General features: G+C 34.9%; 1 protein-coding gene and 1 long non-coding RNA gene across 2 annotated transcripts; both read left to right on the plus strand.

Annotated features, from left to right (window-relative positions):
- The first annotated feature begins 1,447 nt into the window (after positions 1–1,447).
- Positions 1,448–12,331, plus strand: LOC116300123 (uncharacterized). Its single transcript, XM_089040645.1, has 9 exons — positions 1,448–1,537; positions 6,987–7,397; positions 8,518–8,775; positions 9,287–9,408; positions 9,709–9,770; positions 10,213–10,544; positions 10,640–10,663; positions 10,935–11,036; positions 11,220–12,331. Exons 1-8 carry the CDS (start codon positions 1,489–1,491, stop codon positions 11,012–11,014), a joined length of 1,338 nt encoding a protein of 445 aa, XP_088896771.1. The 5' UTR covers positions 1,448–1,488; the 3' UTR covers positions 11,015–11,036; positions 11,220–12,331.
- Positions 12,332–16,638: 4,307 nt separating this feature from the next.
- Positions 16,639–18,151, plus strand: LOC148905545 (uncharacterized). Its single transcript, XR_016121775.1, has 3 exons — positions 16,639–16,989; positions 17,406–17,566; positions 18,136–18,151. It is a non-coding gene; the product is annotated as an uncharacterized LOC148905545 (long non-coding RNA).
- Positions 18,152–18,158: the final 7 nt, after the last annotated feature.

An 18,158-nucleotide genomic window follows, 5' to 3' on the forward strand; every position in this document is an offset into this window, starting at 1 on the left:
ATAGCTTTGGATAAATGATCAAACATCTTATGTAACTTAAACTTTTTATCAAGGAGGAAGATTAAAAATCAAAAACATGGTAATAATTAATAGTTCATTAGCTATGTGGTAAGAAAATGCTTTTATAATCTGCTAATTTATGGAAACTCTAATATGTAGATGCAGTGCAGAACTCATAACATGCAAATATAATATAATGCTCATGCATTACAATATTATAAGTGGAAGCTACGCATTTTACTTAGATACCTTTTAATAAATATTCCCATTCCTCGACGAAGAAAATCAATCCATTTTTACAACTTAAAAGTTACCAAATCGCTGATTCTTTACCAATAATGGATACGACGAGCGTACCCGATACTTTTACCCCAGAGTACCCCCTCTCTCTCCAAGGAAATACTCTTAAGAAAGTATGCATTATACGAAGACAAATAAAAAATAATGCAATGTTATCTTGACAAAATGAGGATTTACTTTTTCACTGTCTTTTTTACTATGCAAGCTCAATTAAAATGGCATTAATTACTTACAATTATTGTGTTGATTGAATGGTTCATCTTCTGGTTTTTTTTTTTTTGTTTTTTTTTTTTTTGCAATTGTTCAACGAACAACTTGTAATGACACTGGCTTTCAAAACGTCCCATAAAAAACGCCATGTCTAAATGTCTATTATCTCGAAAACAAGCTCGGGACACCCCATTTTTCTTTTCATATTTGGAATCAGCATTACAATTCACTTGTAGCTACTTTTTCCCAAAAGTAGGCAGTCACCTTAAAAGAGTTACATCAGCAAAGTCCGGAAAGTAAACTGTTATCATGATCCTTCATAACGAAAGAAAACAAAGAGCCGTTAGCCAAACGGATACTAGGGACCCCGGTAACTTTGAGTTTGTTTGCCAAAAAATAGACGCTCTGTACCCTACTAGAGTCTTAAAAAGCTAACCTTCGTACAATTCGAACGTGGAGGTGTTTATGGTGGTGATCACACGGCGTTATTTTAAAGAGTCAAAAGTTGATTTATGATGGAAGAAATCGTCTCGTAGCACTCGAGTTTTATCAAGAATAATCAATTGAGCGTACTGGAGAGCAGCATTGGCATGAGTTCTTTGATTCTGCGGCAAAATTATGACCGTAGCTTTATTTTTCTTGAATTTATTGAGGTTCGATTAGAGGTTGGTGTTGCCGTGAGCGTGCAGCCTTCCCATTTTCTTTAGTAGGAGTACAAAAAAGCAGTAAAAACGCACCAAACTGGCTTCAAAATCAGCAAAACATCAAAAGATACCACACGATATCAAAGAAAGTCATTTTTATCCTTAAAAGCACTAATTTTACATGCTACGAAATATTACCGTTGACAGAACAGGAGATTGGGGTACCTGTGCCCTAGCGCGCCTGTACTGAGCCTGTGGTTCTGCAAACAAAGCACCCGACAGACTGTGAACTCATAAACATTCATAACATTCGAGTCTTCACTCTAAAACAGCAATGAAGTTTGGAAGCTTTTATATTCTTCTGTGCTTTGTTACACCAGCAGGTAAACTATGTAAAATCCATAGCCGGTTCAAATAATTCGCCAGATATCGATGGGAGTAGTTGCTGTGATTAGGTCATATGCAGTCTACGAAATTCACAATTAAAAATTCAACAACGAGCGACGTCATACCTCCTGATACATAATTGTTTGATGAAATCACTGGGAACTTCGAACTACTTAATATTACAGTGTTAACTAGTGCTTTTCTTTCAACGCCGAATTTCCATTATTGAAGAACTCATATCAAGTCGAAAATGTCGGTCCATTTGTACACGAATATCCAAAGATGCATCGATGGAGGTTCATTTATATGTTGTTTACAGATCGTTTCGCAGTGAAAAATATTCTGTAAGGTCAAATTAAGGTGGCTCGATACAATAATTTTGAAGCACGACTCCTCTACTTGTATTGCAAACTGCGCGGCACCAGATATACCTTGGCCAAATATGAGCTTATACTAAGTGTAGGGATAGATGGAAGTTTTAGATCGCGTGTATTTCGTGACCATCGGACACGCCCTAAAGGCACAGTGACGTTATGTGATTATTTTTTAAATCTATTTCTTGGCGTAATCTGACCAGACCCGGAGAAACGGAGTTCACTATCTGAAACATACTATGGCAGTCTTCAAGGTCAGAAAGTTTCAGAGATTTTCATTGTTCAGTTTTAAAATTATTCGAGTTTTAATATTTTTGGATCGTAACATATCTATGAAATATCAACGGAGTCCCGTGACATCCACAAAATTCATCAATTTCGGTCTCTGACAAACTATTTCTACGATATTTTCTTTTATCAATGTAGTAACCAGTGATGATGAGAAATCGAGATCAATCAGTTGGCATGATTGCAATTAAATACAGAATTAGAAAAGTAAGCATTTTTCGCTTTTATTACATATCAGGCCTACCCCGGGTCCTTAAGTCGCCGTAATTTAAGGCAACTTAAGGCGACTTAAGCCGATTGAAGAAAATATGATGGAATTTTGGGTAATTTTTTAAGGCGACTTAAAGCGACTTAAGGTGCCTCGACCCCCTCACGCTTGACCGCTACCTTCCACTTTTGGAACGCTAGTGCATAAACGTCTTTTATCCGATTGCAAATCTTTTTTGCACATAAGTCACATAAAGATTGAATTAATGTTTGATGCAGTTTTTTATGAGATCGGACGTCATAACACGTGATTATGATGAAATATTTGTTTTCGTTTAGAAAATAATTTTAGCCTAATTGCAGAGCGTTCAACACTAAAATGCTTCGTACCACATAATTATATACTAGATGCCTCCATTTGTGGGGATTTTTGAAAAAATCTATCTAGCTAATAATGAGATATTTGAGATTTTTTAAATATAGTGCATAATCTACTTCAAAACTAAACAATGGATTTTATACGGCCGAAATTAATATTTCAGAGCTATATATTCACAAAAGTCATTGCTCATTTAGTTTTACTCTGTATCTAGTTTAAAGGAACATTTTGAAGGTAATCGACTTATGCGATTTTGTGAAAACGTATAGTGCAGAAGACGGGGTAAACATTTGATGCGCACTTTTCATCGCAGTTTTCTAGTCAATCTTACTAGATCTTCCATTATTCTAAAATTCGCTGATCATTTCTCTCAAAATTACGTCAGGATACAAATTTGAACTTAAACTGATATTACACAAAATTGCAAGACTATTGAACTCATTTAAAGCGATCTAAAGCGAACGAGAAATACAGAAAACATTGATCGTTTCCCAACGATTTGATGCTCTGGGAATTCTATTGTTTGCTAATGATCATAACATCAAATTCTTTCGCACCATGCACGGTCTCATCTCGCTTGGCTGCTTTCCGATTTACTACCGAAGTATGGTTCTTTATCTAAACTCAAAAGTCTTGCTCGCTTCTTTCTTGAAGTTTTAATTTGAGGCATGTTCGCCGATTCTATTCACTCACACTGACAAAGTACATCATGACAAACGTCCCACGTTTGATTAAAAAAAAAAACTGTTTGTTACCAAACTTTTTAAAGGTCACGTCACCCCATTTGTCGGCTGCGACTAGTCCTCCAAACTTGAGAAATTTTTCTCGTTGTAACTTATTGTCCTTACCGACGAAGAACATCCTATCTTTTATATTATCCAAACCCACCCCTCCCTCTCTGCCAATATTTGGAAGACCTACAACAGAGAGAATCTGGGGCGAGAAGTTGTAATTACAACCACAGTTCCTTGCGTGCCAAAATATTTCCAAATTGCGAATGTTATACTGTTTTGTGAATGACTTTTCGGATGGTTTGTTTTCTTTGAATTTCACAGCGCATTACCATAGTCAGTGTAATAACACCACTAAAATGGAGGAGATGACTAGCTATAAACTAGGGTGAGCTGCATGCGAATGTGAAAGTGATCGGAATGAAGAGACTTTAATTCCTATGGCTGCATTGGCGTTAGCTCGCAAGTGAGTAGATAATGTTCTAGAATGTTCTCGATCTGCCTGTAAAGTACGTCTTATTTATCATACATAGTAAAAGCTTTCATTAATAAAGTCAAATGTGGCTAGGTATACAAGTGTATGTGTATTTCTAGGCCTTAAAGTTCCAGCATTATTCATATACATATGCTTACTTAGCTAAATTTTCTGAGTCAAATTTAAAGATGAGTTGCAAAAAATATAAGCTTAAATCAAATGCACGTAAAGAGGAATCAGTGCTTTATATAGTTTGTATAATTTTGTAGTAGTGATGACGTGGTCTGCGATAAAAACTTTCTAAGAACCTCAGTAATCTCAGTCAAAAAAGTATTGGTTGGAAAATCAAATATTCTTATTTACCAAAAACCACATATTTTAGCAAGATTGACTTCAAGATACATTAAGACTTACAGAATTTTAAAACATTATCCATTTTAAAATTATCTAACATCAAATGACCCAACAGAGATAAATAAAACTTAGTATGGCAGCTTATATCAGTGAGGTATTCTGGCTGCTCATATATAGCATGTCTTAATATTATTTACATATTATATCTGTTTATTTTCATATTATGAGTATATATCAGTTTGTTATTATATATATGATTTTATAAAATAAATTAAATAGTACGCACGCTGTGATTGGTTGATAGCCATGTTTGCATGAGGATATGTAAACACAGTTGTGACGTCACAACTTTTGTGTCTTCGCGGTACAAGTTCAAAAATTAAAAATTTACAGTTTCTTTCGAGGGAAAAAACGCCCCCAAAAATGTATTTTGAAGACTAAGTTCCAAATTTTGACTTGTGTCAGGGCCACAGGCATAACCCTATGGTCTCATGCAGGTCTTTCTGATCGTAATATCATGACAATCTCTCGTTGGTCACCGCAAAGAGAATTCCCTCAGAAGCTACAACACGGCACCACACGTCCTTCGTCAGGACAGCTTCGGTTGTTCAGCGACGTGCTTTCTCATGATTTAAATGCACCACCCGATAAAGAATACAAGTATTTCAAGGAAACAGTCAGCAGCTTCAAACGTTTTCCAGCGATAGCTCTTCAGCTCCACAAAATATCTTCTCGAGGCAAGACGAAACAATCAACTTCGCTGCCATGTTTTCTGGCTGTCAAATTGAGCAAAACCACGTTTCTTTCAACCGAGAATTCCATTCACAGTGACACTTGTTATCCACTTTTGATCACTTTCGTAAAGATAATCAATTCTGAAATATTTTATTAAGATTTCTATTCAATCTTTGGACATTTCTTTGTATTTGTTTTAAAGTTTTAGAATGATAAATGTTTAAAATAGCTAGCGATTCTTTCTCGCTTCACATTTGCCTCCTCGTCGTTTATTACACAAAATTTGATTGGCTAACGATCGAAGTTCGTGATGTATGGAGAATTTGTATTTTGATATGAGAATCAAATTCAAATAAAGATTTATTTTCTTGCAAGTGGTAATGTTTTCCGTTAGTATTTATTTTATAAAAGCAATAGAAAACTTTTTTCTCTGTGTTTACATAGCCTGATAGCAACACTCGGGGGGTTGGGAGAATTCTCGACAGTTATGCAAACCCTCGGGTTTGTATAACCGTCTCGAATTCTCCCAACCTCCCCTCGTGTTGCTATCAGGCTATGTAAACACGGAAAAAGTTTTCTATTGCTTAATTATAAAATAAATTAAATAGTACGCACGCTGTGATTGGTTGATAGCCATGTTTGCATGAGGATATGTAAACACAGTTGTGACGTCACAACTTTCGTGTTTTCCCGGTACAAGTTCAAAAATTTAAAATTTACAGTTTCTTTCGAGGAAAAAAACGCCCTCAAAAATGCATTTTGAAGACGAAGTTCCAAATTTTGACTTGTGTCAGGGCCACAGGCATAACCCTATGGTCTCATGCAGGTCTTTCTGATCGTAATATCATGACAATCTCTCGTTGGTCACCGCAAAGAGAATTCCCTCAGGAGCTACAACACGCGTCCTCCGTCAGGACAGCTTCGGTTGTTTAGCGACGTGCTTTCTCATGATTTAAGTGCACCGACCGACAAAGAATACAAGTATTTCAAGGAGCTACAACACACGTCCTCCGTCAGGACAGCTTTATTTAGTACATATTGCTTAAATAGAGTACAAACACTAAAAGTGTGCAACACTTGATGATGATTATGATGATGATGATTTAGCTTTATTACCATAATTTTTCAAAGTTATTTACAATATAATATTGAAACAGGTATTGGTAATAGCTACTCAGTAGTAAATAGTGCTAATTAAACAATAGAAAACAATAGGATTAGCATAATTTAGTATTTAGTGGTATTTATGTTACACACTTATAGTGTTTGTACTCTAAGTGACATGTCTTAAGCTATCAGGGTACCCCAGGCGACTGGTGTGTATTCAACTCTTTATAGCGCGAAAACTTTTCATCAAAACACAAATAAAGTATACATTTTCTGAAAGCTGAATAAATGTAGAAACTATTTATATCTTTAATTTGATAAAATATATTAATCCTTTTGAGTTAGAGCGAATTTTATAAATTTACACATGATATTACATAATATTATGTCGAGTTTATGCCAGTTTTTTATTATTCATATGACTATGAGCTATAATAGCTAGGACATTTGCATTGTGGTGTCATGAACCTCTGCTACCAGAATTCCTTTGTTTTGTTCATTTTATCAATTTTCTTATTTTTCTCACGAGGGAATTTGCAAAGCATTCTGGTAATGGTGGTCAAATAATGCATGAATGCATGAATGATAGAAGTAATGAAAACAAAAATGCAAAAAATAAGTCTGAAAAGATCAAACTTAAGGCATCTAAAGGCGACTTTAGGCGATTTATTGGTTTATGTGCAAAAAATATGCTTTGGGTGAATAATAGTGCTTTATCTGAAATATGGTAATTTAGGTTTAAATATACTGATACTAAATTTTGTTAATCGATGTATGTTTGTTGTTCTATCTCAGCTTCTTTTCAATTCACTAAAAAGCCCGATAAACCACTGGTTGTGTATTATAGAAACAGGACGAATGTTGAACTAAGATGGGAGTGGAAACTGGCATCAGGAGAAGTAATAGCTCCTATAAAAATCAGGAGATATCGCAAGGGCAACAATGCGAATACAGAAGTGCTAATTGCTAAGTACTATTCTGATGCGAATAGGAATGTAGATCAGGGCAAATACAACTTAGCCGTTGTAAACTCGATGAATGGATATGCAAGTTTTGTTATCAAGGACATTACGAATCAAGGCCTAAATAGAGACGGTTCTACCGTAGATGTTATGAACGAGAATGAAGTCTATGTTTATAAGATCTTGGTGGATGAACAAACACGATTCAGAGAGTATTCAGACGAAGTCGAGCTAAACGTGTTCAGTAAGTATTAAACACCATCTACTTGTAGGTAACTTTTATAATGAAGGAAGCCTTTTCAAACACCAATTAGGTTTTTATAATGGTTTATTTCTCAATTGACATGGTTTTCTTTGTTATTCACAAGGCTTTATTTTTGTTATAACCCTCATCATAAATGCGAGGTCAATATATAGTTATTAACCCGGTTAATAACTATATATAGACTGTTCGCATTTATAATGAGCAACATTTGATAGAAAACCTTCTCAATTGATAAATAAAATACTTAATTACCTCGAACGTCGGCAATAAGCCTATACATCCCTCGGGCCTGCGGCCCTCGGGATGTATATGGCTTATTGCCTCCGTTCTCGGTAATTAACTCTTACATCTTTTATGTACTGTTTAATAAACGAGCAGGAGTGTTTTATCGGGTTTTAGACCCGATAAAACAAGATCTGCGAGTTTATTAAACGGCTTAAAAAACTCATTATGTATGTTCTCATATTGTACAGAATTCTTTATGAAATGAAGCAAGTTTGATAGAGAAAATCCAAGTTAAAGTTTATGCAAAAGAAGACGAATCCTATATCAGATGTAAAACCTCCTTCATGGTCATGACTTCTATTGTTTCCTTCATTCATTATTAATGCATTTTTTAAAAATAGAATAAATATTTTCTTCATGCTCGATTCTACTGTTTCTCATTAAAGAAACTTAGTAATTTCTATTTTTTTCGCGAGATATGATCCATACCCTCTTATATACATAAATGCTGACAGTGACTAAACGAAAAAGTAAATAAATTAAAAGACCAAAATACTTTATTTGCATTGCTATTTTTGTTTAGATTTGTTTGATCTGTTTCTATGTTACTGTAAAAAGTTTTTTTTCATTGTTGATAAACTATAAATCTTTTCATGTTGCTTTTACTTTTCTAACTTCTTCTTTTCTTCTTTGTTTTCTTCTGTACTATTAAGTTGTGCTTTGCTTTGCTTTGCTTTGCTTTGCTTTGCTTTGCTTTGCTTTGCTTTGCTTTGCTTTGCTTTGCTTTGCTTTGCTTTGCTTTGCTTTGCTTTGCTTTGCTTTGCTTTGCTTTGCTTTGTTAATGTTTCTCATTTCTTTACTATCTAAATTACAGAGACCCCAGTCACTACAACATACCCCAGGAACCAAACAGTATCAGGAGGAACTGTCACATTTGAATGTGCTGCTGATGGTAAACCAAGACCAACAATAACATGGGAAAAGATTGGAAGCTCCCAATCTTTCTCTCAAGGGAGCCCGCTAACAATAACAAATTTTGACGACTCCAAAGTCGGGGTCTACAGATGCACAGCCAAAAGTACTGGAATAGCTGAGAATGCTAGTGCAACTGCATTTGTACAGTTTTCAACATGTAAGTAGGTAATTCTATTAGCAGTTGTATTTAATATCAGGCAGGCCCAAGGTCTTGAATTTCAATGGAAACCCGACTAAGTAAGTTTTAACTGGTTTAAAAACCAACCACGCCCTATTTCTATTGTTTGATGTAGGGTTTGAATTTCGATGGAAAACCTGTCTGGCGGGTTTTGAATTCAGCCCCGCTCTCCCCTGTTAATATCAATCTCGCCCTCAACTTTAAATCAAGGTTAAATTTAGGTTTTCCATTGAAATTCAAACACTACATCTAACAATAGAAATAGGGCGTGGGTGGTTTTTAAATAGAATGAAAAACTATAGGGCGAGGAAAGATAGCTGTTTATTTACAATAACAGTATTTCAACAATACCAGCAATAATAATAAATGATATATGATCATTGCAATTTTAAAAGTAAAGCATCTTTTATTTTTATTTTTTCTTTTTTTTATTATTATTTCATAAGCTTTGCATTAAGGCCTAGTCCTTAAATGTTTTCTACTATATTAGGTGGATCTGGATGTGATAAAGAGGAGCTGGCGATCGAGTTCACTAACTTGACATACAATTATGAATATGAAAACCCCAGCTATAACAATCACAAGGAGTTAAAAAACAAGATTGAAACTGAGGTAACCACGTTGTACATGACTAATTCATAGATTCTATATATTCACTAATCGAACTGTATTTTTTTCTTGTCTTACGTCAACTAATTTACAGTGGTCTAAGTTTGTAATTTTTTAATTGATGGAAGCTAAAATCTCAGACGACTGGAGTTGTGTTGCATAACTATATAAATTGGTAATAAAAAGGTATAAAAAAAATACTTTTCAAACAACTCAACAATTTTCATTTGCTTTCTTGGAGGTGTGTTAAAGCTTAACATTAAAGAATAAAATGCTTAAAAAAATTAAATGTTTACATTTTAGTGCCTTATTGCATATGCCTTGAAAAGAAAAACCATTCACAAGTGTGAAGTAATAAGATACAGGTAAGCCAGTATACATGTAATAGTGCCTTACTGCATATGCCTTGAAAGGCAAAACCATTCACAAGTGTGAAGTAATAAGATACAGGTAAGCCAGTATACATGTAATAGTGCCTTACTGCATATGCCTCGAAAGGCAAAACCATTCACAAGTGTGAAGTAACAAGATACAGGTAAGCCAGTATACCTCAATAATGCTTGAGGTAGGCAACAAAATCTAGTTCTTATTATAATAATACTGTTACTTTTAAGGCTGTGATTAAATATTTTATTTGCTATTTATTATATAGTTAGAATAGTACGTGTGCGTGCTGATTGGTCGAAAACTGAGGTTTATTAGTGAACAAAGCACAGTGCTGAGGCAATTACGAAGCGCCGTAAACACCCAAGAAGTGTGAGAAAAAACGTTTTATTCGTTAAAAAAATACTGTTCTCTTCTTCATAGAAGAGGGAGTGTTGTAGCTGTGGTAGAGTTAGGATGGCCCACAAATACCTTTGATCGCAAGCAACCTCTTCTGCAAGCAATAAGTGATGGAAATTTTGCAGAATACAGAGTGAAAACATCATTTGTCAGTCCAACATCGATTACAACCCTCCCTCCAACACACTCCTCAGCACACCCTCCGTCACAACCTGCAACACACCGCTCAGCACACCCTCCGTCACAACCTGCAACACACCGCTCAGCACACCCTCCGTCACAACCTGCAACACACCGCTCAGCACACCCTCCGTCACAAGCGGCAACACACTCACCAACACCTAGTCCTCCAAAAGGTAAGAAATAAGTTTATCTGCTTAAATGCTTTAAGAAAAATAGCACATTGAATTTTGAATGTCCCGTAGTAATAAATGTGAACTTTTCGTTTCAGTCTCTCCAGAAAGCACTGCAACTTGTGAGTTTTTTTGTTTTTTTTTTCCAAACTTTTCAACTTTTCATCATAGTGGTAGTGGTAGTGGTAGTGGTAGTGGTAGTGGTAGTGGTAGTGGTATTGGTAGTGGTAGTGGTAGTGGTAGTGGTAGTGGTAGTGGTAGTGGTAGTGGTAGTGGTAGTGGTAGTGGTAGTGGTAGTGGTAGTGGTAGTGGTAGTGGTAGTGAGGTTGTCGTTTATCATGGTTCCACTTTTCCATCTTCCAGCTTTTCATGTTTTATTTATTGTTTGCACAGGTTCAATAGCCGTATCTTCTTGTGTGACTATCATTGTATTACTTGACTTGTCCAGTGCTGTATTGGGTTTCCTATTGTAGAAGTAGAGTTCGATTCTAAAAGGTAAATTTATATTATATGCATATTAAAGTCAAGAGAACGTTAAAAAATAGATTGAAAATATCATGCGTTTTGTACTATTTTAATTAGCTAACTAAAACATTTTTTTCTTATCTCTACACAAGTCTTGGCAATTGATCCTAGGAAAGCTTTCTAATTTTGTTTTCTAATTTAATTTTTTTAAAGAGGTTACTAAGAACAGTAGTCGGTTAGCACCGACCCCATACCAGTACAGTCAATGACAAAATCCTAATTTTAATGGTAACAAGACAACCAGAAGTACCCTTGGCGCCCCTTTACGACGACGTTTTAAATGTTGGCGGCAGCTTTGCTTCAGAACCCCCCGATCAACTGTATCAAACATTGGACTTCAATTACCAACAACCATACCAGACATATCAAATCTTGGATGCCGCTGGATAAAATGTTAACTCTCCCGTGGAGACCTCAGTTTCAGATAATTACCAAACACTACAAGGTGCAATGCCGCCAGCTATCTATGGCCAACTAAATAAGGTGGCGTACTGCAATGTATATAACACTCAAGAAGACTTGGCAGCATAACCAGTAAATAAGTATAGATAAGAAGATTGGGAATAGTTTGCAATCAAATGAAAATAGTGACTCAAATCGTTTCTTATCTGGAAAGAAAATGACGGTTAAATTTAAGTTGGTGTAACAATTACTTGAGTTCAAGCTATATTGCCCATATATCCACTATGATAAAATTGTAGCAGCCGTAAAGACATGCAAATTTAAAGAAGAAATATCGTTAGAAAAATAAACACGGCTTGGCAAGATATTTCTAAAGAGAGGAAGAAGGGAACCGAGTTGCATTTATATAGGGTTATCAATAAAACATTCATTGTTATATGTAACTATCAACTAAGTTAAAGAAAAATATATATAAACACAAAACATTAAAAAAAAAACAAGATGATTAAGCACCCTTGCTGTCAACAAATTTTTCAATAAAAATAACAATGCTTTGTCTAAATTTCTTAACGTGGTAGGGGGGAGTTCTTATATAGTGCATTTTGAATTATCTTAATGCGCCACTGGTTTCAAATTTGAAAAAAAGCTGGAATCTTAAGCCCACTGTTCTATCAAGGCGAAGTTTTTGAACCATTTTTAGAAAGCCGTATTTATGTACATCTAGCTCGTCCGTTCCTAGATGTCGTGTGTGAGTCTTAGTTCTTGACTGCATAGCCAACTAACATAGCTAATTGTGGAATCTCGACATTTCTTCCAGCACGTGAATGTTGCAAATTATTTATATTAAATCTCTGAAAATATCATGTCTTTGTTATTCAATTTGTGGATCAGTACTAGAATTTCAAACTACGTTGAAAAAGTGTTTTTTTCAGTAATGCTTTCTTCTTGGGTATTTATCATTTTAAAAAAGCAATGCATACGGTTGACAAAATTTCTTAGCTAACAAGATGTAGAAAATATCGCGAAACTTTGACTTTAGGCAACTTCACATGCGTCTCCCTGAAGAACCGAAAAGAGCGGGAAAATGGATTGTAACTGCTGTAACACAAAAACGTTTTAGATATGCACCGCTATAACTATTTATTTTAAATTATGATCGCAGATCGCCAAAACACCAATATCCATTGTTATATTTATGACCACTTATTTTATATGTGTTCTTGTGAGGCGTAACGGATTTCAATTTACTGACTTTTGGCGCTATTTGAGTACCGTAGAATTGGCGCTCAAAATAATTTCTTTAATGTGGCCTTTATGGTTCCAACGTGGTTGAAAATGGCAATATTCATCTGATTGTCTAAAAAACTCTGCATGCAGATATCATAGAATATGAGTCTCTCTCAAAGTATTTTCTTTTCAAGACGTCGTTTTCGTAATCGCTAGTAAAAGTACACTTTTAACGATTAAAAATTAACTCCAGAGAAAATCGCGCCAAACTTTACCGCGAAAACTACGAACACGCATGTATCAATGCTTCATTGAACTTGATTGATATTACTGATACGTGTATATAGTCTGTGTTGATTTGAATACAATTTATTTGAAGTCGGCTCTGAAACCCACGCGTCATCATATCGTACTAAGGAAGAGGTAGGCGAGGAAATGCTTTTTTTCGTATATATACTATATAATTATAAAATACCGTGGCATTAATAATTATATATTAATCATATAATTAATCTTTTTTTAGCTTACATTTACTTTTGTCGTTATTTTGCACATCTTAAAGGATGACACTATTCCGAGAAAAAATTTCGTTTTGTATCATATCTTTCAAATTTCGACTCTTCCCTGTACGTTACTAGGTTTTCTACACACCATCATACATATATTTAGGCACTGCCTAAAAGCGGAGCTCCCGCTCGACGCAAGTCATAGAGAGCCCAATTTGAATGAAACTGAAGGGTAAAAATAAGATCGTGAAAAAAATCTTCAATTATTTTTATTCGAAATGAAGATAATTTCTCCCATAATAAAAACCATGCAGTGAAATTGAATCTAAATGCACTACATTGTTTTCTTTGCGCGAGTATACTCTCCCACTAAGGAATTTTGTACACAATTCACCACCACCCCCAGGGGCTAGTTTTGTTCTTGGTAGATTCTTCGACAAAGTTTTCCATGGCCGACATTTTTAGCTTTGAATTCCTGATTAATTTTACTTAAACCAACGAAAGCTAACTACAGATAATCCAATACAATATCAGGTTTAGTGAAATTTACCTTGCATGTCTCTCATTGAAATCCAAATTCGGGAGATTCCCGATTTTTTTGGGACAAAACAAGAATATAAAACCCAGACTTGAAAACTGGTTAAGGTGAGCAAAAAATAAGCTTACTAAAATAAAACTTAATAATACTTAAATAATTATTAGCAAATTTATCTAACTTATATGACCTTAATTTATTTACTCTAAATCCTACTCTAATAAATATATGCCACGAGGAAAGCTATTTATTTAAACTGCCAAAATCAAAATATTTTCTTGCCACTAAAAGTTTAAAAAAAAATGCAACGCATGAATTCGTCCTCCAACTGCTTTAGTATATCTCATAAGAAGCCTAAAGAAAATTTTTGAATAATTTCAGAATCAAATATTAAGCGAATTAAGGCCCCGTCCACACGTATCCGGAATTTTTTGTATCCGCAAATTATTTTTTGCGGATACGAAAATGTTTGCGTCCACACGCAGCGTATTCGAATCGTTTTCACCGTCCACACGTATTCGTTTTCGTAAAATTTGCGGTTACGGACACAAAAATTTGCGGACACGTGTGGACGCAACCCGTATCCGTAAAAAAATATTTGCGGATACAAAAATTTGCGGGTACGTGTGGACGGGGCCTAAATACAGAATTTAGTTTAATTGGTTTCACAGAAACTAGAATTTGCAATTTAGATAACGCTGGCTTTATTCCCTCGTTACCTGGCTATTGTTTTGAGCCGACAACTCTTTCTGCTGGAGGTGTCGCTTTCTTTATAAATACTAAACTTAAGTATAGAATAGAGTGCACGCACTAAAACTGTGAACATTAAATAGTACTAATTAGTACTATTTCATACAGAATCCTTTGTTTTCTATTGTTTAATTATCGCTATTTAGTGCTAAAAATTTGTATTTGTTTCACGGATTTAGTGTGGTGTGATCACTCTATTTGGATAGAAATTTTCAATACAAAAAAGGAGAACACAATATGTGGCATCATAGACAGCATAACAATGCAGAGGTAAAAAAATAAAATCTAATAATACTTTACTGATAATCATTAGAAAATTTATCTAACTTATATGACCTTAATTTATTTAATCTAAATCCTAGAAATGATATAAATATATGCCACGAGGAAAGCTATTTATGTAAACTGCCAAAATCAAAATATTTCTCGCCACTAAAAGTTTGAAAAAATGCAACGCATGAATTCGTCCTCCAACTGCTTTAGTATAACTCATAAGAAGACTAAAGAAAAATTTTGAAGAATTTCAGAGCCAAATATTAAGCGAATTAAATATAGAATTTAGTTGAATTGGTTTCACAAAAAATATAATTAATTTGCAATTCAGACAACGCTGACTTTATTCCCTCGTTACCTGGCTATTGTTTTGAGTTCGCGCCGACAACTCTTTCTGCTGGAGGTGTCGCTTTCTTTGTAAATATATAGACAACGTGACAATGCAGAGGTTTGCCTTGAATACTTATCAACTACATTAGAAGATTTATCTCGTAACAATAAAAATATTATTGTTATGGATGACTTTAATATAGATCTTTTGCATTACGAATCATGTTCATACAGTCAAACGTTATTAGACCTGACGCAAAGTTTATGTTTTTTCCCTACAATTGATAAACTAACACGTGTATATGGTAACTCAGCAACATTGATTGATGATATCTTTTCCAACGATCTAGACAGCTTTCAGATTAGTGGCAATATTGTTTCTGATGTAAGTGATCACTTCGTCCAAATTTGTATTCCTATCTTTTTAATTCTCAACCAAAAATTAAAAACAAAATGATTATGCACCCCTACTGTTAACAAATGTTTCAATGAAAATAACAATGCTTTGTCTTTATTTCATAACGTGGTAGAAGGAAGTTCTTATATAGCATATTTCGTATTGACTTAATGCGCCCCTAGTTTCAATTTTGAAAAAAGCTATCTAAGCCCACTGTTCTATCAAGGCGAAGTTTTTGAACCATTTTTAGAAAGCTATATTTATATACGTCTAGCTTGTCCGTTCCTAGATGTCGTGTATGAGTCTTTCTTGACTGCATAGCCAACTAACATAGCTAATTGTGGAATATCGACATTTCGTCCAGCACGTGAATGTTGCACTTTATCTATATTAAATATCTGAATATATTATATATTTGTTATTCAATTTGATTTGTGGATCAGTACTAGAATTTCAAACTACGCTAAAAAGTGGTTTTTCAATAATGCTTTCTTCCTTGGGTACTTCTCATAAAGCAATGCATACGGTTGAAAATTTTCTTAGCTAATAAGTAGAGAAGATCGCAAAACTTTGGCTTTAGGCAACTGTACTTGCGTCTCCCTGAAGAACCAAAAAGAGCGGGAAAATGGATTTAATAAGCCTGAAGCGAGATGACGTTTTACCCCCGACTCTATACCATAACAATTTTTAAAATTCTTTCATATTAAAATTTTTGATTCCTTAGAGAATACAGGAACAATAGTCGTAATTAAAGAACAAAAACAGTATGAAAATGATTATGGTCTAGAGACGGGGGTAAAACGTCGTCTCGCTTCAGGCTCATTGCAAGACCACGTTTTCTGGAACTTTATATGCTTTTTTTTAATGCTATATGTGAGTGACACATATAGCACTTGTTTCCCCAACATCAATTACGGGTTTTTCCTAGTAAATGATAATCTAAAATGGTCTTATTGGCGCTAGTTTGTGCAAATATATAATTTATATTATACTGATTAGTAAGCTACGCGGTCGTACAATTTTGTAATCACTCGTATGATTTTGGTCCAAATTGCAAGTACTCCACTCAGTTCAATTACCATCATTAATTTTACTGACTTTCAGCGCTATTTGAGTACCGTAGAATTGGCGCTCAAAATAATCTCTTTGGTTTGGCCTTCATGGCTCCAACGTGGTTGAAAATAGCAATATTCATCCGATTGTCTAAAACTCTCCATGCAGATATCATAGAATATGAGTCTCTCTCAAAGTATTTTCTTTCAGGGCGTCGTTTTCGAAATCGCTAGCAAAAGTACAATTTTAACAGTTAAAAATTAACTCCAGAGAAAATCGCGACAAATTATACCGCGAAAACTACGAACACGCATGCATCAATGCTTCATTGAACTTGATTGATATTACTGATACGTGTATATAGTCTGTGCTGATTTGAATCTAAGTCATTTGAAGTTGGATCTCAAACCCACACGTTATCTTACTACATCATATCGTACTTACGAAGAGGTAGGTAAGGAAATGTCGTTATTTTGCACATTTTAGTAGGACGACACTATTCCGAGCAAAATTTCGGTTTTTAATAATATTTCTCATTTCACTCTTCCCTGTGCGTTACCAGGTTTTCTGCACAATATATTAATCATAGCATAACGTGGCTAAATTTATTTGCGTCGTATTCTTGCGTTTAGAGCCGATAAATATACACTTCAGACTACCTTAACCGTTTATTGAAAAAATATAAAAGCGATACATTAATTATTAAAGAGTGCATGTTACATTTGCTCTGAAATCCCTTAAATCGTACATTCTTTTGGTTCATTTGAAAACGTAGCACAACCAGTATGATAGTACACTTATTTGACGACACCGACTCGAAGAATGGATGGGCACATGACTGTATATATCCTTTGTTTCTGTTTTAGATTTCGTATTGTTCAGAACACTCTTTTTAAAATGAAGGCAGTTTACATGTTCATTGTCGTCGTGGCCTGTGTCACTGTTTCCATGGCTAGCAGAAAGAGGAATTCATTTGAAAACACCTCAGAGAAAATGTTCAAGAGTGAGGATGTTTCTAAGAGAGAAGGTAGGAAACTGATATGTCAATATTGATGGGTTGCAAGCATTCCCAAGAGAGTTAAAAGACAAAAGCATGGTGGCCATTGGTGGTACCGTTAACCATTGATGCTAATGAGAAATCTTTTGTTAAATGGTACCAACATGGCCGCGATGACGTAACGTGCAAACGAAGCATAATGCACGACTGAATATCTCCTGGATATTTTATTATACAGAATATATATCGAGAAATCTACGAGAAAACAGAAGGAAGTAATGGACTAACTAGATGTAAATGAAAATGAAGAAGAAAGTGTAGTAATAAAAATGAAGGAGAATAATTAGATAGAAGATTAATAAAGGAACGAAGGAAGGCGAAGGAATACGAAGGAAGCGAAGGATACGAAGGAACGTAAGTGGAACGACATGAACGAATTGAGAACGAAGAACGAAGGAACGAAGGAACGTAGACGATAGGAATCGAAGGAACGAATGATACGAAGGAACGAAGGAGATTCTTAGGACTAGGACGAAGGAAACTAAAAAAGGAACGAAGAATCTAAGGAATACGAAGAATCGAAGAAGCTAAGGAACTAGGAACGAAGGAACGAAGACGAAGG

The sequence above is a fragment of the Actinia tenebrosa genome, unplaced genomic scaffold, assembly GCF_029948245.1.
Source record: "Actinia tenebrosa isolate PJP-AT-01 unplaced genomic scaffold, QUT_ActTen_1.0 PGA_scaffold7__59_contigs__length_16204524, whole genome shotgun sequence".
Classification (NCBI taxonomy): domain Eukaryota; kingdom Metazoa; phylum Cnidaria; class Anthozoa; order Actiniaria; family Actiniidae; genus Actinia; species Actinia tenebrosa.

Coding starts and splice junctions, on each gene's coding strand:
- LOC116300123 (XM_089040645.1), top strand. CDS start 1,489: ATGAAGTTTGGAAGCTTTTATATTCTTCTGTGCTTTGTTACACCAGCA. Junction 7,398..8,517: donor AGTCGAGCTAAACGTGTTCA/GTAAGTATTAAA, acceptor TCTAAATTACAG/AGACCCCAGTCACTACAACA. Junction 10,664..10,934: donor TCCAGAAAGCACTGCAACTT/GTGAGTTTTTTT, acceptor TTGTTTGCACAG/GTTCAATAGCCGTATCTTCT.